General features: G+C 39.1%; 1 protein-coding gene across 4 annotated transcripts in view; it reads right to left on the reverse strand.

Moving 5' to 3' along the window:
• ssbp2a (single stranded DNA binding protein 2a) overlaps nt 1–15,786 on the reverse strand; it is a 56,977-nt gene that overhangs the window by 11,569 nt on the left and 29,622 nt on the right. For all 4 annotated transcript variants that reach the window (XM_016674858.1, XM_016674857.1, XM_007559318.2 and 1 more), the window contains exons 3-4: nt 15,289–15,350; nt 15,048–15,132 (exon numbers count right to left, since the gene is read on the reverse strand). In XM_016674858.1, the coding sequence (XP_016530344.1) occupies nt 15,048–15,132; nt 15,289–15,350 (147 nt within the window). The remainder of the gene's footprint in view (nt 1–15,047; nt 15,133–15,288; nt 15,351–15,786) is intronic.

Consider the following 15,786-nt stretch of genomic DNA (forward strand, 5'->3'; position numbering starts at 1 on the left):
CGTAATCATAAGAGAAATTTAATATAGAACACTTTTCTAGAAACTGTGGTTAAAAATAAAACTCGGTATGTTTTTACCCATTTTGAATGTCAGTGAAGATGCCATCGGGACTCAGAGATTGATGATTTGTTTTAAACTAACCACAGTAAATAGCAACTCCAGCTCTGATACACTGGGACGTTCACCCATGAACCTCTGAGAGGTTACATTTCAAATGCCTGAAGTTTCTGGCATGATGGCTGTTTTCAGGATTTTCCTGAAAAGCAGGCTGCAATAATAGACAACTGTTAGAAAAATCAAAAAAGCTTTTACTATCTTTGTTATTTCACAGTATTTTAAGGTTTTATATCCTTGAAATATGTAGGAAATTATCCCTTGACTACTGTAATCTAGAGGTATGTTTTTTTTTTTTTTTTTTTTGGGGTGGAAATTTAAGATAAGAAAACGTAGTATGTTCTCTCCCAATAACGCAGCTTTACTCAGACCACAGGAATTTAATTAAACACAGCGGCATTTGAACATCTTTAGTTTTTAATTTTAAAACAATGTCAGCATTTCATTTGTTAAGCTCTTGTTTGCCAACTCTGTATAAATACCAATTCCCAGCCAAGCTCAGCTTATTATAGCACTTAACCTCCGTCAACACAAATGGCCCACAGATTGTTAAGCACTGTTAATGAGTCCGTCATTTTTGCACCTCTCTTGCATGAAAGTTTGCCATGTGAAGGAAAAGTGCAGAGCGAGAAGAATGGCAGCAGGAAAAAAAAATGCGTGGCAGCTGAACAGATCGTCACTATAAGACAGTGGAACTGGGTAAAGAGTCTTTAGGTAAATCTCTGGGTGAACATAAACTGCAGATTTTTATCACTCTTGAGCTGATCAAGTTCACTGCACTTTCAATTTGTGCACACATTGCAACAGCCATTACAAACCCCGATTGTTCACAAATTAAATTCTAAGCTGTTAAATGAAAACTAACTTATATTTGTTTTTTACACTTCATTAGATTTAATGAAGCAAGTTGTTTCAACGCTCCTCCAAGTTATCTGACTAAATATGTCCTTTCTTTTATTTATTTTATTTTTTTACAGTTTAACGCTCTTTTCTCTGTGCATTTGAAGCTTCGCTCGCTCCTTGCAGATTTCCTCTCTCTGAGCCATCCCCCCAGAGAGAAGCACAACGACTTGACTGAAGTGCAACACTTCTGACAACAAGCTGATCTGCAATTTTGTGCAACGTTGTACACAATAATCCATGCAATCAGTTTTCCTCATCGAAAGCTGTTTGCAATGGAATCTGAAGCATTGCAGAGGCACCAGTCTGTTCTCAGATAAACACCTGCATCTTCTGGTAAAAAAATGTTTGTTTCATAAATTATTCAAAATACCATCCCCGAGGCAAGTATCACAGAGACGCAACAAGACAGATCCTAGTGAATACAACAGCCCCACGAATGGATCTGCAGGAATAGTTCAGAAAACAGTCAAATGAGATCAGTGTATAAAAGATGTAAATAAATAAATAAGGTGATCAAGGATTTTTAAAGCAGGGAAGACAGTATTCTATTTTCCCACACAGATAACTTCAGACCCAGTTAAATATTTTGGTAAATGCTGTCTTTGTAAAAAAAACAAAACAAAACAAAAAAAAGTCTAGGAATGTTTGAACACTGTGCTGTTATTTGTCTTACAAAAGGATGCCAACCCTTCATGTTTTTTTTTTTTTTTCATTTAGTAACATCTTTTTCTAAGGTTTGTAGTACTAGTGGTATTTATTGCTTAGTAGATGGACAGGATTAGGGGCAGAGAGAGAAGACGTGCAGTAAATGGCACAGGGTTGGGACTCCAACCAGAAACAGCTGCGTCGAGGATTTTAGCCGCAGCATATGGTGAGGCTGCTACACCATGGAGCCATGTGTGGCAACCTTAAACCCACGGTCCCCACATTGTACCCTACTGGGATGTGATGTGACAGACACAAAGTAGGATGCATTTATGAAGAGGAAGGGAAATAATAATGCAATTACAACTTTGAAAAGTGTGTCAGTGCATTTGTTCTCAGGTCTTGTTATTTCAACACTGTAGAACCGGCCATAAAACTGCAATTACAGCTGCAGATCCAGGTTTGCACATCAAGTAGTTTTCATTTGTAAAATATCTCAAGCTCAGAAAGAATCCATAAATTTGTTATAAATGTAGAAATTCATATATCCTTTTCATTCAACTTTACTTAACTTATTGAATTTCTTTGGTTGTATTGTGACACAATGTGAAACAGATCAGGGGTTATGAGTAGTTTCTCAAAAAAAACAAACAAACAATGCATCGCGTGATAAAATCCAAATAAATTACTTAGGTAATAAGATTCTGTTGAAGACATAAAGCAAAAATGATCCAATGCTGAAATCACAAATAACTTTAATGCAATACAAGCTCATTAGCTTCTTTTATGGAGCATTTCTGCCATTATGGAAGGAACATGCTCAAACATCCACTTTCAATTCTGAAACAAAACTACGTTTCAGCTCTATTCGCTGAATGTTACTCTACTTCAGCTCGTCACTTTACGACTTCATTAGGCTTTCTTTATACTGCACCCATGGTACACTAACCCCATTACATCACAGGCACAGTAATGCCGAATGAGATAACTTACAAATTCTTCCATCCCTATACGTGACCAGATACTGTCCCCTTTAATGTGTATGCTTAATGCATGTGCATATATGTGTGTGTGTGTGTGATGGTGGGGAGTCGTTTTCATTCAATACTGCAGAGACTGAGAGCGAAGCGTGGGCGGAATCTCAAAAGACTGTCTGTGTCTATCTTCCCTCACCGTCTCAACCTGCATCGCTGTCGCTGTCTGCTTTCTCCACTCTGCCGTCTCTCACGAGAACACAAACCAGGCCGATCTCACTTTTGTGCTCATATATTGGCCCCTTACTGTTCCAGTGACTTTACATTATGAGCACATAAATAGAAACATGCGAGGTCATGCGGTATTACGTGCTTTTGTCTGGCCGAAGTCTGTCTGTTTGATTTTTGTTCTTTAAATAAGAAGTCAACAACGTTGCACCTGCTCTGACCTTCATCGTGTGCAGTGTATCTTTTTTTTATTTATTTTTTTTATAAATCTATCCACCACATGTTGTTCAGCTACAGAAACTAAAAGCAGAAGAGAGAAAAACGTGAAAATTGACAAATCTAATTGCATCTTAAAAATACAGTTAATCATGAAACCTCCAAGCAAGTAATGGCGAGCTAACAGTCTTCCAGTTAAATTGTCTTGTTACAAGTAAAGGTTTGCTGCAGGGCCACATCAACAAAATTTGTGCAAAGCCCTGAGACAGCATGAGGGCCAGGCTGGGATTAGTCATATTTCTGCTGATGATGGCTGAAACAGGTTGCCTTTAATAAATAGCGGCTGCCATGCTGTTTTACTAGTTTTTACTTTTCCCTTTTTTGGTGACTGAGAGGCTTTGTGACTTTATTTCTTAATAATTGTAAGGAGGAAATAGTAATTCATCAGGAGACATCCTAAATAATAATAAAAAAAGGGAAAGCTTCATAGGTTTCAGCTTGGCAGAAATAAAAAGCAGACTTTGATTAAATTACAGGGTAGAGCATATTGGGTGTGCAAAGGAACTTACTAGCCAACTGGGATATTAGCAGTGGCTAATCACACCGCTCCAATGATTGATGCCGGTATCAGGCTTATTATACAAGCTTAACATGTAGTGACAAAGTATTTTAGGTTTTCCCCAGAATAACTCATAAATCTAAAACTGCTTAACTAAGCAAAGATTGGGGGGCAGCAAGCATTTTTGAGCTCAAGTCTATTTCTATTTTTCTATTTTGCTTAAAATCTGTCTAAATTTGAACTAAAAGTCACGTGGGAAATCTAAATGCAATAGTGAAAAGATGGTTTCATTCAACCAAAAACCTAACCAGTCCTACTGATTTCCTGAACTCACCTTAATTGTAGATTTAGTGTTTGAGACGGGAAAGCCACTGCTGTCAAGCTCTGACGGGTGATAAACATTATTTCAGACGGTTGCAGGGCAATAAGATTGATTTTGTGGGCTCGACTTGGACTGCGGTCAACCGGTTGATGAACACACTCCGTTTTGTGAAAGCAGAGCTATTAGAGTAAAACTGAAAAAAAAAAATCAAATTATGCTTCATCACTTTTGTGCAGAAACTGGTGGCAACAAATAACTGTTTTTCTTCATTGTAGTTTTTATTACTTTATTTTCGGGACGATGGGTCAAACTTTTTTTTCATAATTTGACTGTTTCTGGTGCAGCTGATATATGTTTTTTTGCCTCCTTGTGACACATTTTTTATTTATTTATTTATTTTACTGATGCGCTAAATGTTAATTCATACTGACGGACATGAAACAAGGACAAAACATTTTTGTCTGCAGCCACGAGGAAAGCTGAAAGCAAGATGCCCAGAGGTGGAGGAATGAGTCCACAGATGCTGTGTGTCTCGTTGTTACCGGCAACGCAGCACAGCCGTTCTGGACCATCTTGGTTTAGAGTACGGATATGAGAGCATCAGAATCTGCCAGGAGACTTTCAAACCCAGGTTGACGGTTTTCACAAGTTTGTTGAAAAGCAGCTAACAGAATACAACTTACCACCAGATTATATCATTAGCATAGACAAGGTCCCAATCACGTTTTACAATTTCGAAATAAATGCAACTTAAAGTCCAACGCTACTATATTATTTCCTCTTCTTTTTTACCTGATTCGGCTAATATTGCAAACTGACTTATAATCTGGAAAATATGGTGCTTCTTCAAAGCTTCTGCAAAGTTTTGTCTTGCTTTATTCCGTGCCTCAGCGTGCTGATCGTGACTCTGCGGCTTTCTTTAGGAAACTTCTCCATTGCATCCGAATCCAGAGTGAAAAACCACCAAGACATCCAGAGACAATACAAAATAGAAAAGCTGCACTTCTAGAGCGACAAAAATGCTGCTAAAGCTGCTACTGAAACATACTTGAAGGTGGTTTAGAGCACAAACACTTCTGAACCAGTAAAGAACCACTAATATAAGTTGTGCGTCTGGTGATTTAAATTCTGGAAAATGACAAATGCAATTTTATAAAAATTTAGTTTTTACCTATTTGTTCAAACTACCACAATGTCCTCACAGTCGAATATGAAAGAGATAATCCATGAAAAAACAACCAAGCTCCTCTGGCTGTTCCCTGTGGTCCTATTGCTATTTGCAGAAATGCACTGCTGTCACAGAAAACATTATAGGTGCAATCATCAGATTATTTGAGCTGAAGCATCGTTAACATCTCTTCTACACACTCTGTCCTGGCTGAGAAACACTTTATACCTGAGCCCAAAATTAGTCATACCCCTGGCAGACTGGATGAAATATTAATATTTCATCGGATGGAAGGAGCTGTAAAAGATTTCTCCAATGATTTTTGAAAAGGGACAAAATAATTTGACTTCCAGTATTTTTAGATAACATGTACTAATTTTTAGCTTAAATGTAAGATAAGCCAGACAAACCTTGATGCATTATTATAGTTTTTGTAGTTTACCCTTTGTTACAATGTTCATTCATATAGTTTAACATAAGTTATCAATGCTACACACTACAACTAGTACATGTGCCTTTAGAGCCTGTTCCAGTGGTTCCTCCAGGGTTTCCGCAGCTCCAATCGGAACCAGAGTCAGTAAACACCCACGAGAGCAAAGGCATTTGAAGTGGGACTGGATGCTGATTAAAGCCAATTCCAAATAAACAAAAAATCAAATTCTGGCATGCGTCTGAGTTTGTTGTGTTGCGTGAATGAAGCTGTTTAAGATAGCTTAAAATGGTGTAGAGTGGTTAAGTCTGTGGACCACATGGAGTACATCAGGATGTATAAATGACAAACCACGCAGGAAGGAACTCCATCTCTCCTCCCTCACGCTTTTCCCCTCTCCCTCCATCCTCTCAAATGCCATTAGTCCACTTCCTGAATGAGGGAGGCAGGAATGGAAAGGGGAGTTGCTGTTATTCTGCGTAAGATACAGTCTCACTCGTGTGAACAAATATGTGGTATTAAGATGAGCGCTGATTTAAATGTGCATATTAAAAGAGAAGAAAACTTAAAAACAATGTTTTGCCAAACATTTGATCAAGTATTACCCCCTTCAACCAGCCAAAAATGCTCCACTAAGCACCACATCCAGAATCAATAATTACCAAAACTGAAGGCTCAAATTTAAAAGCAAACATGGGATTCTCTGATATTCACTGCTCCCTTTCTTAACCAACACATGCCATGTGGTACACCAGAGAAAAAAGTTGCTACATGAAAAATAAGGGCAATTTATATATAATTATGCTGTGACTTCACTGTTGAGCCGTACTATACAAACACAGCTAAATCACACAACCAAACACTAAAATCTGTTGAATCACTCTGTCACATCTCAACTCGTTTTGTCACGATTCAGTAGACATCATGACAAAAGAGGTTTATGATCATGATGTAAACTTTAAAAAATATATTGCCAAAAAATAAATAAATAAAAAAACTCCTTGTCCAAAATCGTACCACATTCACATTTACAAAACAAACAAACAAAAACTATAATCCATCAGCACAAAACAAAACAGCAAAGGCCACGACAACAAAGTAGACCAGTATCCCCAGAATTAGTATTCGATTTAGTCATTAATGTGATGCAAACTTGAGGATACCATAAAAAAATTGACATTTTAAATACATTCATGGTACGACTGATTGCATTCACCAGCATTCAACCACAATCTTCCATGTAAATGCTTCTTTTGATTAACACCTCTTAAGTGTGTTTATCTATCAGAGTAAGAAAGAGGATGTTACATGAAACCTCAGTGACAAAGAGTTTTCTTGCACATAAAAATGGCCAAAACTAAAATGCAGAGATTTTTGTAATTTTCCAGATGCTTTTTGCTGCCTTTGCTGAATTAAGAAGTCCTCTGCACGCTTGCCGAGATTAATCAAAAAAGGGGAAAAAAAAACAAAAAAAACAACAGCATCAAAATGACTCAACCATACAAGCTATAAATATGTTTGAGAAAAAAAAAATCCTGAGTAAGATATTTACATGAAATTATTTCTCTATATTAGCATAATAGAAATACAACTATTACATATAACAATGCATTAAACTAGTTTCTGTTTCAATTCTACTAATGAATGAAAACGTCTTTTTGAAACTTCCAAGGAGGGTTGAAACTTAGAAATGTCAGACATTTGTAAAGATTAAAGATACTATGGCTTATTTACTTTAGTCATTAACTTGTGATGTGAACTTGAGGTTTCTATGTTAGTTAGTTTTACATCATATTTTTATTACTAGAACAAAATACAGTCTGGCCTTATAGTACACTGTAATTAGTTCTAAAACATTACATTAATGTTAACTTAAATACATTAAATAGGACTGAACTATCTAAATAATTACTTTCTTATAGCTGAGAAGAGACAAATAAAACATGCATGCAACAAAACATTCCTAAATCTTCAAACTAATGGTTTTTGCATCCTTAAGTCCATATAGCAGAGCATAATTAGGAGGTAAGGAAACTAAGTTTTTGTGTAGAGTTTAGAAAAAAAAATCCAGCCTTCCTTTTTATGCATTTCAAAATTAATCTTTATCCAATCAAATCCTTGCAGTCCTCATCACCTCTGGCAAACATTACCCTGTTCAACAGCATTCCCTGCCACATTTGACACTCTCCTGTGCAACATTACAGCTGATTACCTGGTAAAATGGAAGCAGAACGCTAATCTACTTGGTCTCGCCGGGCGACTGCAGGTACGGCGATATGAGCTACACAGTGGGATGGCAAGGAAAGAGGGGGAACATTGGCTGTGTTTCCCTCATTACTAACATCATTATCGACCCATGTAAACATCCCCGAGGCTGCGAGGAGCAGCATGAGGGGAGCCACAGGTTGATGCACTGTCAGATACTCATACAAAGCTGAAAATGATAGTCACTTTGTGTCTGGGGAGTCGCTACTCCTGCTACTATCTCACGTAGCTCCACAACAACCGAAGAGATAAGCGAGATGGAGTGAACGCAGAGGAAATACAACACAAGCAGGTTTAAATGTCCCAGCTGGAGATGAAGAAGAGGGACTATCAAGGTCTTTCCTATCTAGCAGATCATCGCAAAGGCAGAACACCGACTCTGAAATCTACAGATGGTGTCTGGTTTATCGCCATTATTTTAATTATTTTAAAATACCAAGCTGCTAATGCTGGAAGTGCAAAGTTCGCGATGTGTCTAGAGGGACACGAAGGGAGAAAAAAAAAACTGCCATGTTTTAAGGTTTCTCTAGTGCTGGAAGGCCAGGCACAGGAGAAAACGATAGATAAGAATATGGATGTCGACAACAGCGAAAAACCCACAGAGGTTAGTTGGGGTCAAAGAGATAACGTGCCAGACTGATCGAGTCAGCATTCTCCTTTTTACTCTTCTGCTTTCCTGGTACCGTTCAGCCACAATTTCAACAGCTCAAAGTCATGATTATTCACCCGGCTCGCAGGCAGAAACAACCTCTGAAGGTGCTTCAGACCTTTCACATATTTAATTGCTTCTTCAGAGAAGGCCAGACATGATTCTAGAGAACACAGAGGGGGAAATTACTGAAATATTTGATTTAAAAAACACACACCAATGTGTAGCATAATTTTGGCCACATAATCTAATTCTGACACTTGACACCGGAGTCTGAGGTCTTCCTGACAAACAATACAACAAGGATGTGTCTTGTAGAAGCAGTAATTCAGAGTATCACAGGGAGCTTTGACAGGCCTTGATGATGAACATACTACTAATACCATTGTTGGGACACAGCAGGGGTGGCTACATGTGTATGACGCACAAATATGAGCCGAGTAGCTCACATGGACCTCTATGTGTCATTTGTTGTAATTTTACTGACTTATTGTGAGATAGCATAATAATTTCTTAGAAAGATTTTAACTTCTGAAATGCTTGCATGATTTGTAATCTGAAAAAAAAGGGTTTGACACAACTTCTTATTTTAGTAGTCAGATCGATTAGAGTCGGCTAGGGAAATTTGCGTGATTGCTCTAATCGTTTTTTTCTCTTGCTAAAATTATTCAGTTTTGGTTGAAATCACTGTGACACAAAATCCTATTTAAATGCTTACTGCAATAAATACTCCATGACAAAGGAGGACTATTGAACTGATGTTATTGGGGACAGCCTGCTTGGCAAATCACTGAGCATAATGCAATGGGCATAGTGATGTTAACTGCAAAATAATGGCAGGATATATATTTTTTTGTCTCTTTAATTGATATTCAAATAAACTTAGAAGGGTATACTGAGCAGTCACACAGCTTCACCTTGAAGAGGCAGTGGAAAAGGATGTACATATTGTATAAACATGTCGACTCTGTATGCCAGCTGGACATATTAGCACAGATGGTTGCTAACTTCTTTTTCTGAAACATTAGAGCTACTGCAGCTTTCCGCTCTGAACTTTTCACAGTGATGAAGTCGCCTCCTTAGCCATTCATCACAAGTAATCAGCGCGTCCCAAGATCCGCTTTATAATTTTAAACATAAACGGCCACCAGTGACGACTTGAAACACTTTCTGTGGTGTTGTTGGAGTCTTTGTTGTCTCCAATGTGAAATCTCATAATGAGCTTATTCTTCAAACAGAAGTAGTGGGCGATACTGGGTGCCCCCTCTTCAGCGAAAGAGAAAGAGAGAGTGTTTGTATGTGAAAAATTTGGTGATGACATAATTTACAATCTTCTGGTGACTTAATCTCCTCACTGTTGGAAACGCCGTCGAACTTTGACTTCTAATTACACCTGTTCTTAATTTTGGAAACAATCGGTATTGCTGCAGACAAACCAGCAATAACTGCTCCATCCTAAAGCTCCGTCTCCGGCTCACTCTCATACCTTCCTTTCTGTCCTGTCCTTATTTAACCTCTCCACTCTGCAGCATGGGTTCATATGCCCCAGCCCACTGCAGAGCGGCAAAGCATGCACAGATCAGCATCACACAAACACTCCATCTTGGCATGTTTAAACACGCATTAGACATGACTCAGCGTAATCCACCAGTGCAAAACACACTCCTCCGAGACTGAAGGGTTGCGTGCGACAGGCTAACAAAAAAAAGGGGAAAAAAAAAAGAAAAGAAAGAAAGCACAGCAACAGACATTCAGGCAAATGTGGAGCAGAGGGCCGAGGGAGGCAACAACAAAAAAAAACAAAAAATGCTGATGTAAAAGGGAGAGAATGGAACAGAGCAAAGAGGGACGGAAACAGAGCAAGTGATTACAATGATTTTTTAAAATTATTTTATTGTAAAGAGACAGTAGAGTGGATTCAGATCTAAAATATAATGTTTTTGTAAGAAAAATGATCTGAACATCATGATGACCCTTTCTATCTTGGTAAAAGTGTGGAAATACCCATTCTTTCTTTGCTCTCCAGTCTCCCATCGCACTTGGCTCCCTCTTCATTGCCATGGCAATGATGTTACAGTGAGTCACCTCCACATCTCCCTCCTCCTCCTCCTCCTCCTCCTCCTTTTCCTCCTCCTCCTTCACACAGCCAAGGAGGAACATGGGAGCGAGAGAGGGAGACAGACAGAGAGATGTGGACAGAGAAGACAAGAGAGAGAGAAAGAGAGAGAGAGAAAGAGAGAGAGAGAAAGAGAGAGAGAGAGAGAGAGAGAGAGAGAGAGAGAGAGAGAGAGAGAGAGAGCTGGGGGTGCAGTTTCCGTGGAAACAAGAGCGCGGGGGTCTCTCCCTAAACCCCATTGGCTCCCTGCTAGTTGGAATCAGCTTGCTTCCCACAACATATGCAGCCAACAGAGTTACTGTTTCTGGGTCTCTGTCCACTCTCCTTGTTTCTGCAAATGCTTGCAGACAGGAAAAAGAAATGTTCAAAATCCAGTTTTCTCTTTCCTTTCGTTCTACACACGGCAAAATTTGTAGTGTTGGTTTTATTAAGTTCCCCCCTGATCAAATAACATCATTCCCAAACTGAAATTTTTTTAGGACCATGCTGCTTTCCAGAAGGAGATTTGCAACTCTTACAACCAAAAAAATAAAAAATAAATAAAAAAAAATAAAAAAGCAAAATCCCACAGTTTGTCATTTTGGAAAGCTGGGACAGTCTATACCCCAATTTGCTCCTCCAGCCTCCCATTAGCAATGTGAACTGATCCTGCAGGGGTTGGAGCATATTCCATCCTTTTACCTCTCGGTTGTTATGTAAATATGAAAAAACAATTTCCATGTGTGAGAAGAAGAGTACGAATTTAGGATGTATGAGCATGAAAAACATCATTTTCATCAAAGCCTGTTGCTCCCGGCAATCGCTCTTGATCTCCTCTTCTCCTCCGACTGTGATGCGTCTGCCGTCTCCCACAGTGATGCCACACAATGACACCGGGTCCCTCCACCCTTGGCATAATACGTCTCCCTATAACTCTGCTGTCAGTCTGCAGTGCACTTCATGCCTGCTTCTCCTCGGCTTCATCCACCTCTCTCTTTGTTCAGCTTCAACAGTTTAACCTTGTGCAGGACGCCAAAGACGGACTTCCACTGTTGCTGTTTTTGCAAGTAAAGAACTTCCCAAAACTCTAGAGATGTGCTGCTTTAAGTGGCCACTGCTGAATAACACGTCTTTTTTTTTTACTTATTTATATAAAAAAAATTATTGTAACTGAATAATTAATTTGTACATCACTCTTGTTGTGTATTCGTTTATTTATCAGCTCTTAAAATCAAGTGGTTGAAGTCAACTGAAGTAGCTCACAGTTTTGCTTTACAGACTTTTCTAGGAACTTAACTCATGTTCACACTCCAACACAAAAAAGAAAAAAAAAACCCTCCACAGTTTTGATGCCAAGTGACGTGGCAAAAGATCTCCACAAGTACTTTTCACTCACAACAATCACTTTTTCCAACCTCCGACTTGCTTCGGTTACTGAACGTTCTTATCTGGAGGCCGCACTGCACGACCGGTACGACTGTCAGATACTGATAATCTGCTGGAATCGGATGGAAGGACTGTTTCTCTGTGGAGCTCGTTAACAGTCTTTGGCCCCACCAACACTTTTTGCACCTGGATCTTAAGAATTAATGTTGACTGCGAGAATTGTGCTCTGGTGGAAATTTACTCCAAGCTCCTCAGTCAAGCACATAGACACAAACAACAATACATTTTCAAATCAAGTAAGGAATTATCTGCAGCAAATGAATCTGGAGTTCTGCTAAAAGTCGCACAAAGACAGAAACAAACCGAAAGACTTAGATCAGACATGAAGTTATTACTAATGGTAATCCATCCAGGAGTGTTTTTCAGCAATGTCTTGCAAAGACTTTATAATCTCTGATCATTTTCTCATTCTGTAATGTTGTAAACTTTGCTGCTACCGAATTCTGTAAAGTGTGATTTGCATATGTTTTATTACTTTTCATTATAAAGCTCACAAATAAAATCAAGTTCAATTCATTGCCTTCAAAGGTAACATGTTTGACGGTGTTTGTAATTTGAACTAAGTATAAAGACCTCAGAGACTTGTTAGAGAACATCAGTGAGATAAATAGAATAACTACGATGGAGGAAAGTTTTGAAGACGATTAAGTCATAAAACCTGCATCTCTACTTTTAAATACCTCACAAGCACTTTGCATTTCACCAAATGAAAATAGAAAGACTGTGGCAGCTGCAAATAGAAAAAAATATGGCCATCAATCTCAGGACAGAAAGATTTCTCTGCAGAAAACCATCAACAATATCTGTTGATGAGCTGAAGGGATCCGTCAGTCTGGTAGGGAAACTGGTAGGTTAACTATTAGATATGCACTTAAAGAATCTGGCCTTTGGCCTTCAGAGGAGTGTCAACAAGAATGCCATTAGTGAAAGAAAGTCAGAAAGAGTCCAGCTCAAAGTTTATAAAAAGCACAAGGACATGCTCCCCTCAGTTGAAAGTAGAAGGGAAGGTGGAGCAAAACACAAAGTAATCCTTAGAGGCTGCAGACCATGACAAACATTCACACTGCAGAGGGACAAAGTCTTAAAAACACAGACTGGTTAATAAAACGGCCCTGTCAAAGTCCAGGCCTAAATCCACCTGAGAATCTGTGACAAACTGATGTGCAGAGATGCTCTTCACCTAATCTTAATCATTTTAATTCAGTTTACAATTATGCTCTACTTTGTGGTGTTGGTCTTCCACATAAAACCCCAAGTAAATTCATGAAGGTTTGTCATTTTAAAGGTGAAATTCTTTTGGAAGGTACTGCATGTCAAAACAGCAACACGGCTCATGCCTACAAATGAGCACAGCTTTGTGTCTCATTCCGTAGAGTTAGATTTTGACTTTTGTCTCCAATAAGGCCATTTCCGGGGCAGGAATTTAAAAATAACCTGTTTTTATGATTACAGTGGCCAGAGCAAATGGAAATTGCTCATTTAGTATTGAGTACACAATTTACAAAGCACTTAACCGAACTGTAAACGGCCTTTCTGATGTCTGTAGTGCCTTGTCCCAGGACAGAAATCAATAACATTTCTTCTGCTTTTTTTTTCTTCTTTCATCTGACTTTTCTTTTTCTTCTCTTTTAACATTAGACTAATGCCCCAGAAGGCTCAAACCTAGCTGTGGGAACAGCGTCTCCATTAAACCAATCTCCAAGAAGTAAATAGAGACGAGATAAAAATCCAAGTGAATCTCCTCTCTAAGACAAACTCAGAAAGCCAATCGCAGAAGCAATAGACGGTTAAAAGTGGGATAAATGAAACCGATGACGGTGTGATCATTTCATCAGCTGTAAAATAGAAAGGAACAAAAGGGCAATTCAAGTGAGCTTTAACGTCTCCCAAGAATTACTTAGGATTTCGCTCTTTAATTAGCAATCTGAAAATAATTACCAAGACAAGTGTCTGATAGACATCTCTATTCGTTTTGATGTTGATAGACTGACGGGGAGACACGAAATCTGACCCGATGTTTGCTTCTGTTTTCCTCTGAACTTGTCCGCTCCTGGTTTAACTGAGGGACGGATACGAGCCAAGTCAATCCGACCTGGACGTGCGACACTCTGCAGCACTGAAACAGTTCACTGAATGTGACTTTGCTCTAATTGCGTTTGTACTAATTGTAATTTCCCTGTTACATCCTGGTAGTAAATGTAAGAATAAGACACTGCCGATGGCCTTTTCTATCGATTTGAAGATGCACTGATATGTCCTCAGTGATATATTTTTTAAATTAGACTGAGTCTAATCAGAAAGTTAAAACATTTCTAGTATTATCAGATTGAATCAGTTGTTTTTGTTTGTCGTCTCCCTATTCTTGTTAACTATCCCAGTGCTCCTTTGCTTTTCCCTCCCCAGGACGTTTGTTTCACAGGGCCGAGGTTATGCTGCCCTCCAACTTTAATTCCCCGAGCCAGAATGACATCATCACAATGCTGCCTCATTTAAGGAGTGCCTATTCATCACCCTGATCATCATCACCAGCATCAGCAGCTTCACCTGCATGCACACTCATACGCAAAGCGCACACACCTCGCTGGAGGCAGATAAAAGACAAGAGAGCCTCTGCCAGAAGCAGACAACTGCAAGCCGCAAAGAAAGAAAGGGGGAATGAGGAACAAAGAGCGAGAAGATCCTGCTGGGGTAGGCAGAAACCCCTGACCTTTGCACTTCCAACAATATATCTCAATAAAACCTCCGTAGACAAATCTGATGAGTCAGACTTTAGGCTGCAGAAAGAACAACAACATAAAAAGAAGAAGAAGAAGAGAGAAGCCCTGCATCCTGTCTAAAACACAAAAGACACACAATTCCTCCCTCAAGCATCCAGAGCTCTGTGTTCGAGTTACAGAGTGTGAAGCATGATTATTTGTATAATCAAATATTTCTTTTTTCTTTTTTTCTTACATGCATGTGAGCATCATTTTGTGCTTTAGCGACTTAATCTTTGCCAATAACCTGAAGTCAGAAACATCAGTGCAAACTCACGTAGTCATGGAAGGCCTTGGCTTCACTGGAGTGTTCACACGTGTCTCTCCTCTCTGGAGCTGCACAGTAAAGGTCCCAGAAAACACTGTAACACACAGGAAGTGATGCAGAGTCAAAAAATAAATATCAAGAGAGAAAGACAAAAAAAAAATGCAAGGAAAGAAAAAAAAACAGTTTGGCCTTCTTTATTGTCAGAAAGGAAATAGAGAATGTTAACAGTTCATTTTAAAGACAAACTTACCACCACCATGAATGGAGGAACCCTGGAGGTTCTCCTAACGTGATGTTCTTCTCCCATCGGATCTTGACAGACACAAAGAGAGAGAGAGAGAGAGAGAGAGAGAGAGAGACAGAGAGAGAGAGAAAAAGAGAGAGAGGTACTTCAGAGACATCCTGTGTATAAAACATGTCTGACATCTGAGTGACATGCTCTAAAGGGTTGAAAAGGGTGCAAGGAAATATCTATAAGATGTGCCATTAGGTAATTATGTTATGAATCTCTTGGATTCAAGAGAGGATAAGTGGGCCTATGTGTGCCCTTGAGCTTATCGACACATATTTGAACGTGTGCGTGCACAAACAAGTGTGTGTGTGTGTGTGTGTGTGTGCGTGCATGCGTGAGCATGTGTGTGTCTCTTGAGTCAGAGTGTGAACAGAGCATAAGGTCAGAGACATGTACCAGCCTGAGGAATCCACTCAAATCTCTGAACAACCCCCCCAACACACACACACACACACA

Source organism: Poecilia formosa, unplaced genomic scaffold (genome assembly GCF_000485575.1).
Source record: "Poecilia formosa unplaced genomic scaffold, Poecilia_formosa-5.1.2 Scaffold103, whole genome shotgun sequence".
NCBI lineage: Eukaryota > Metazoa > Chordata > Actinopteri > Cyprinodontiformes > Poeciliidae > Poecilia > Poecilia formosa.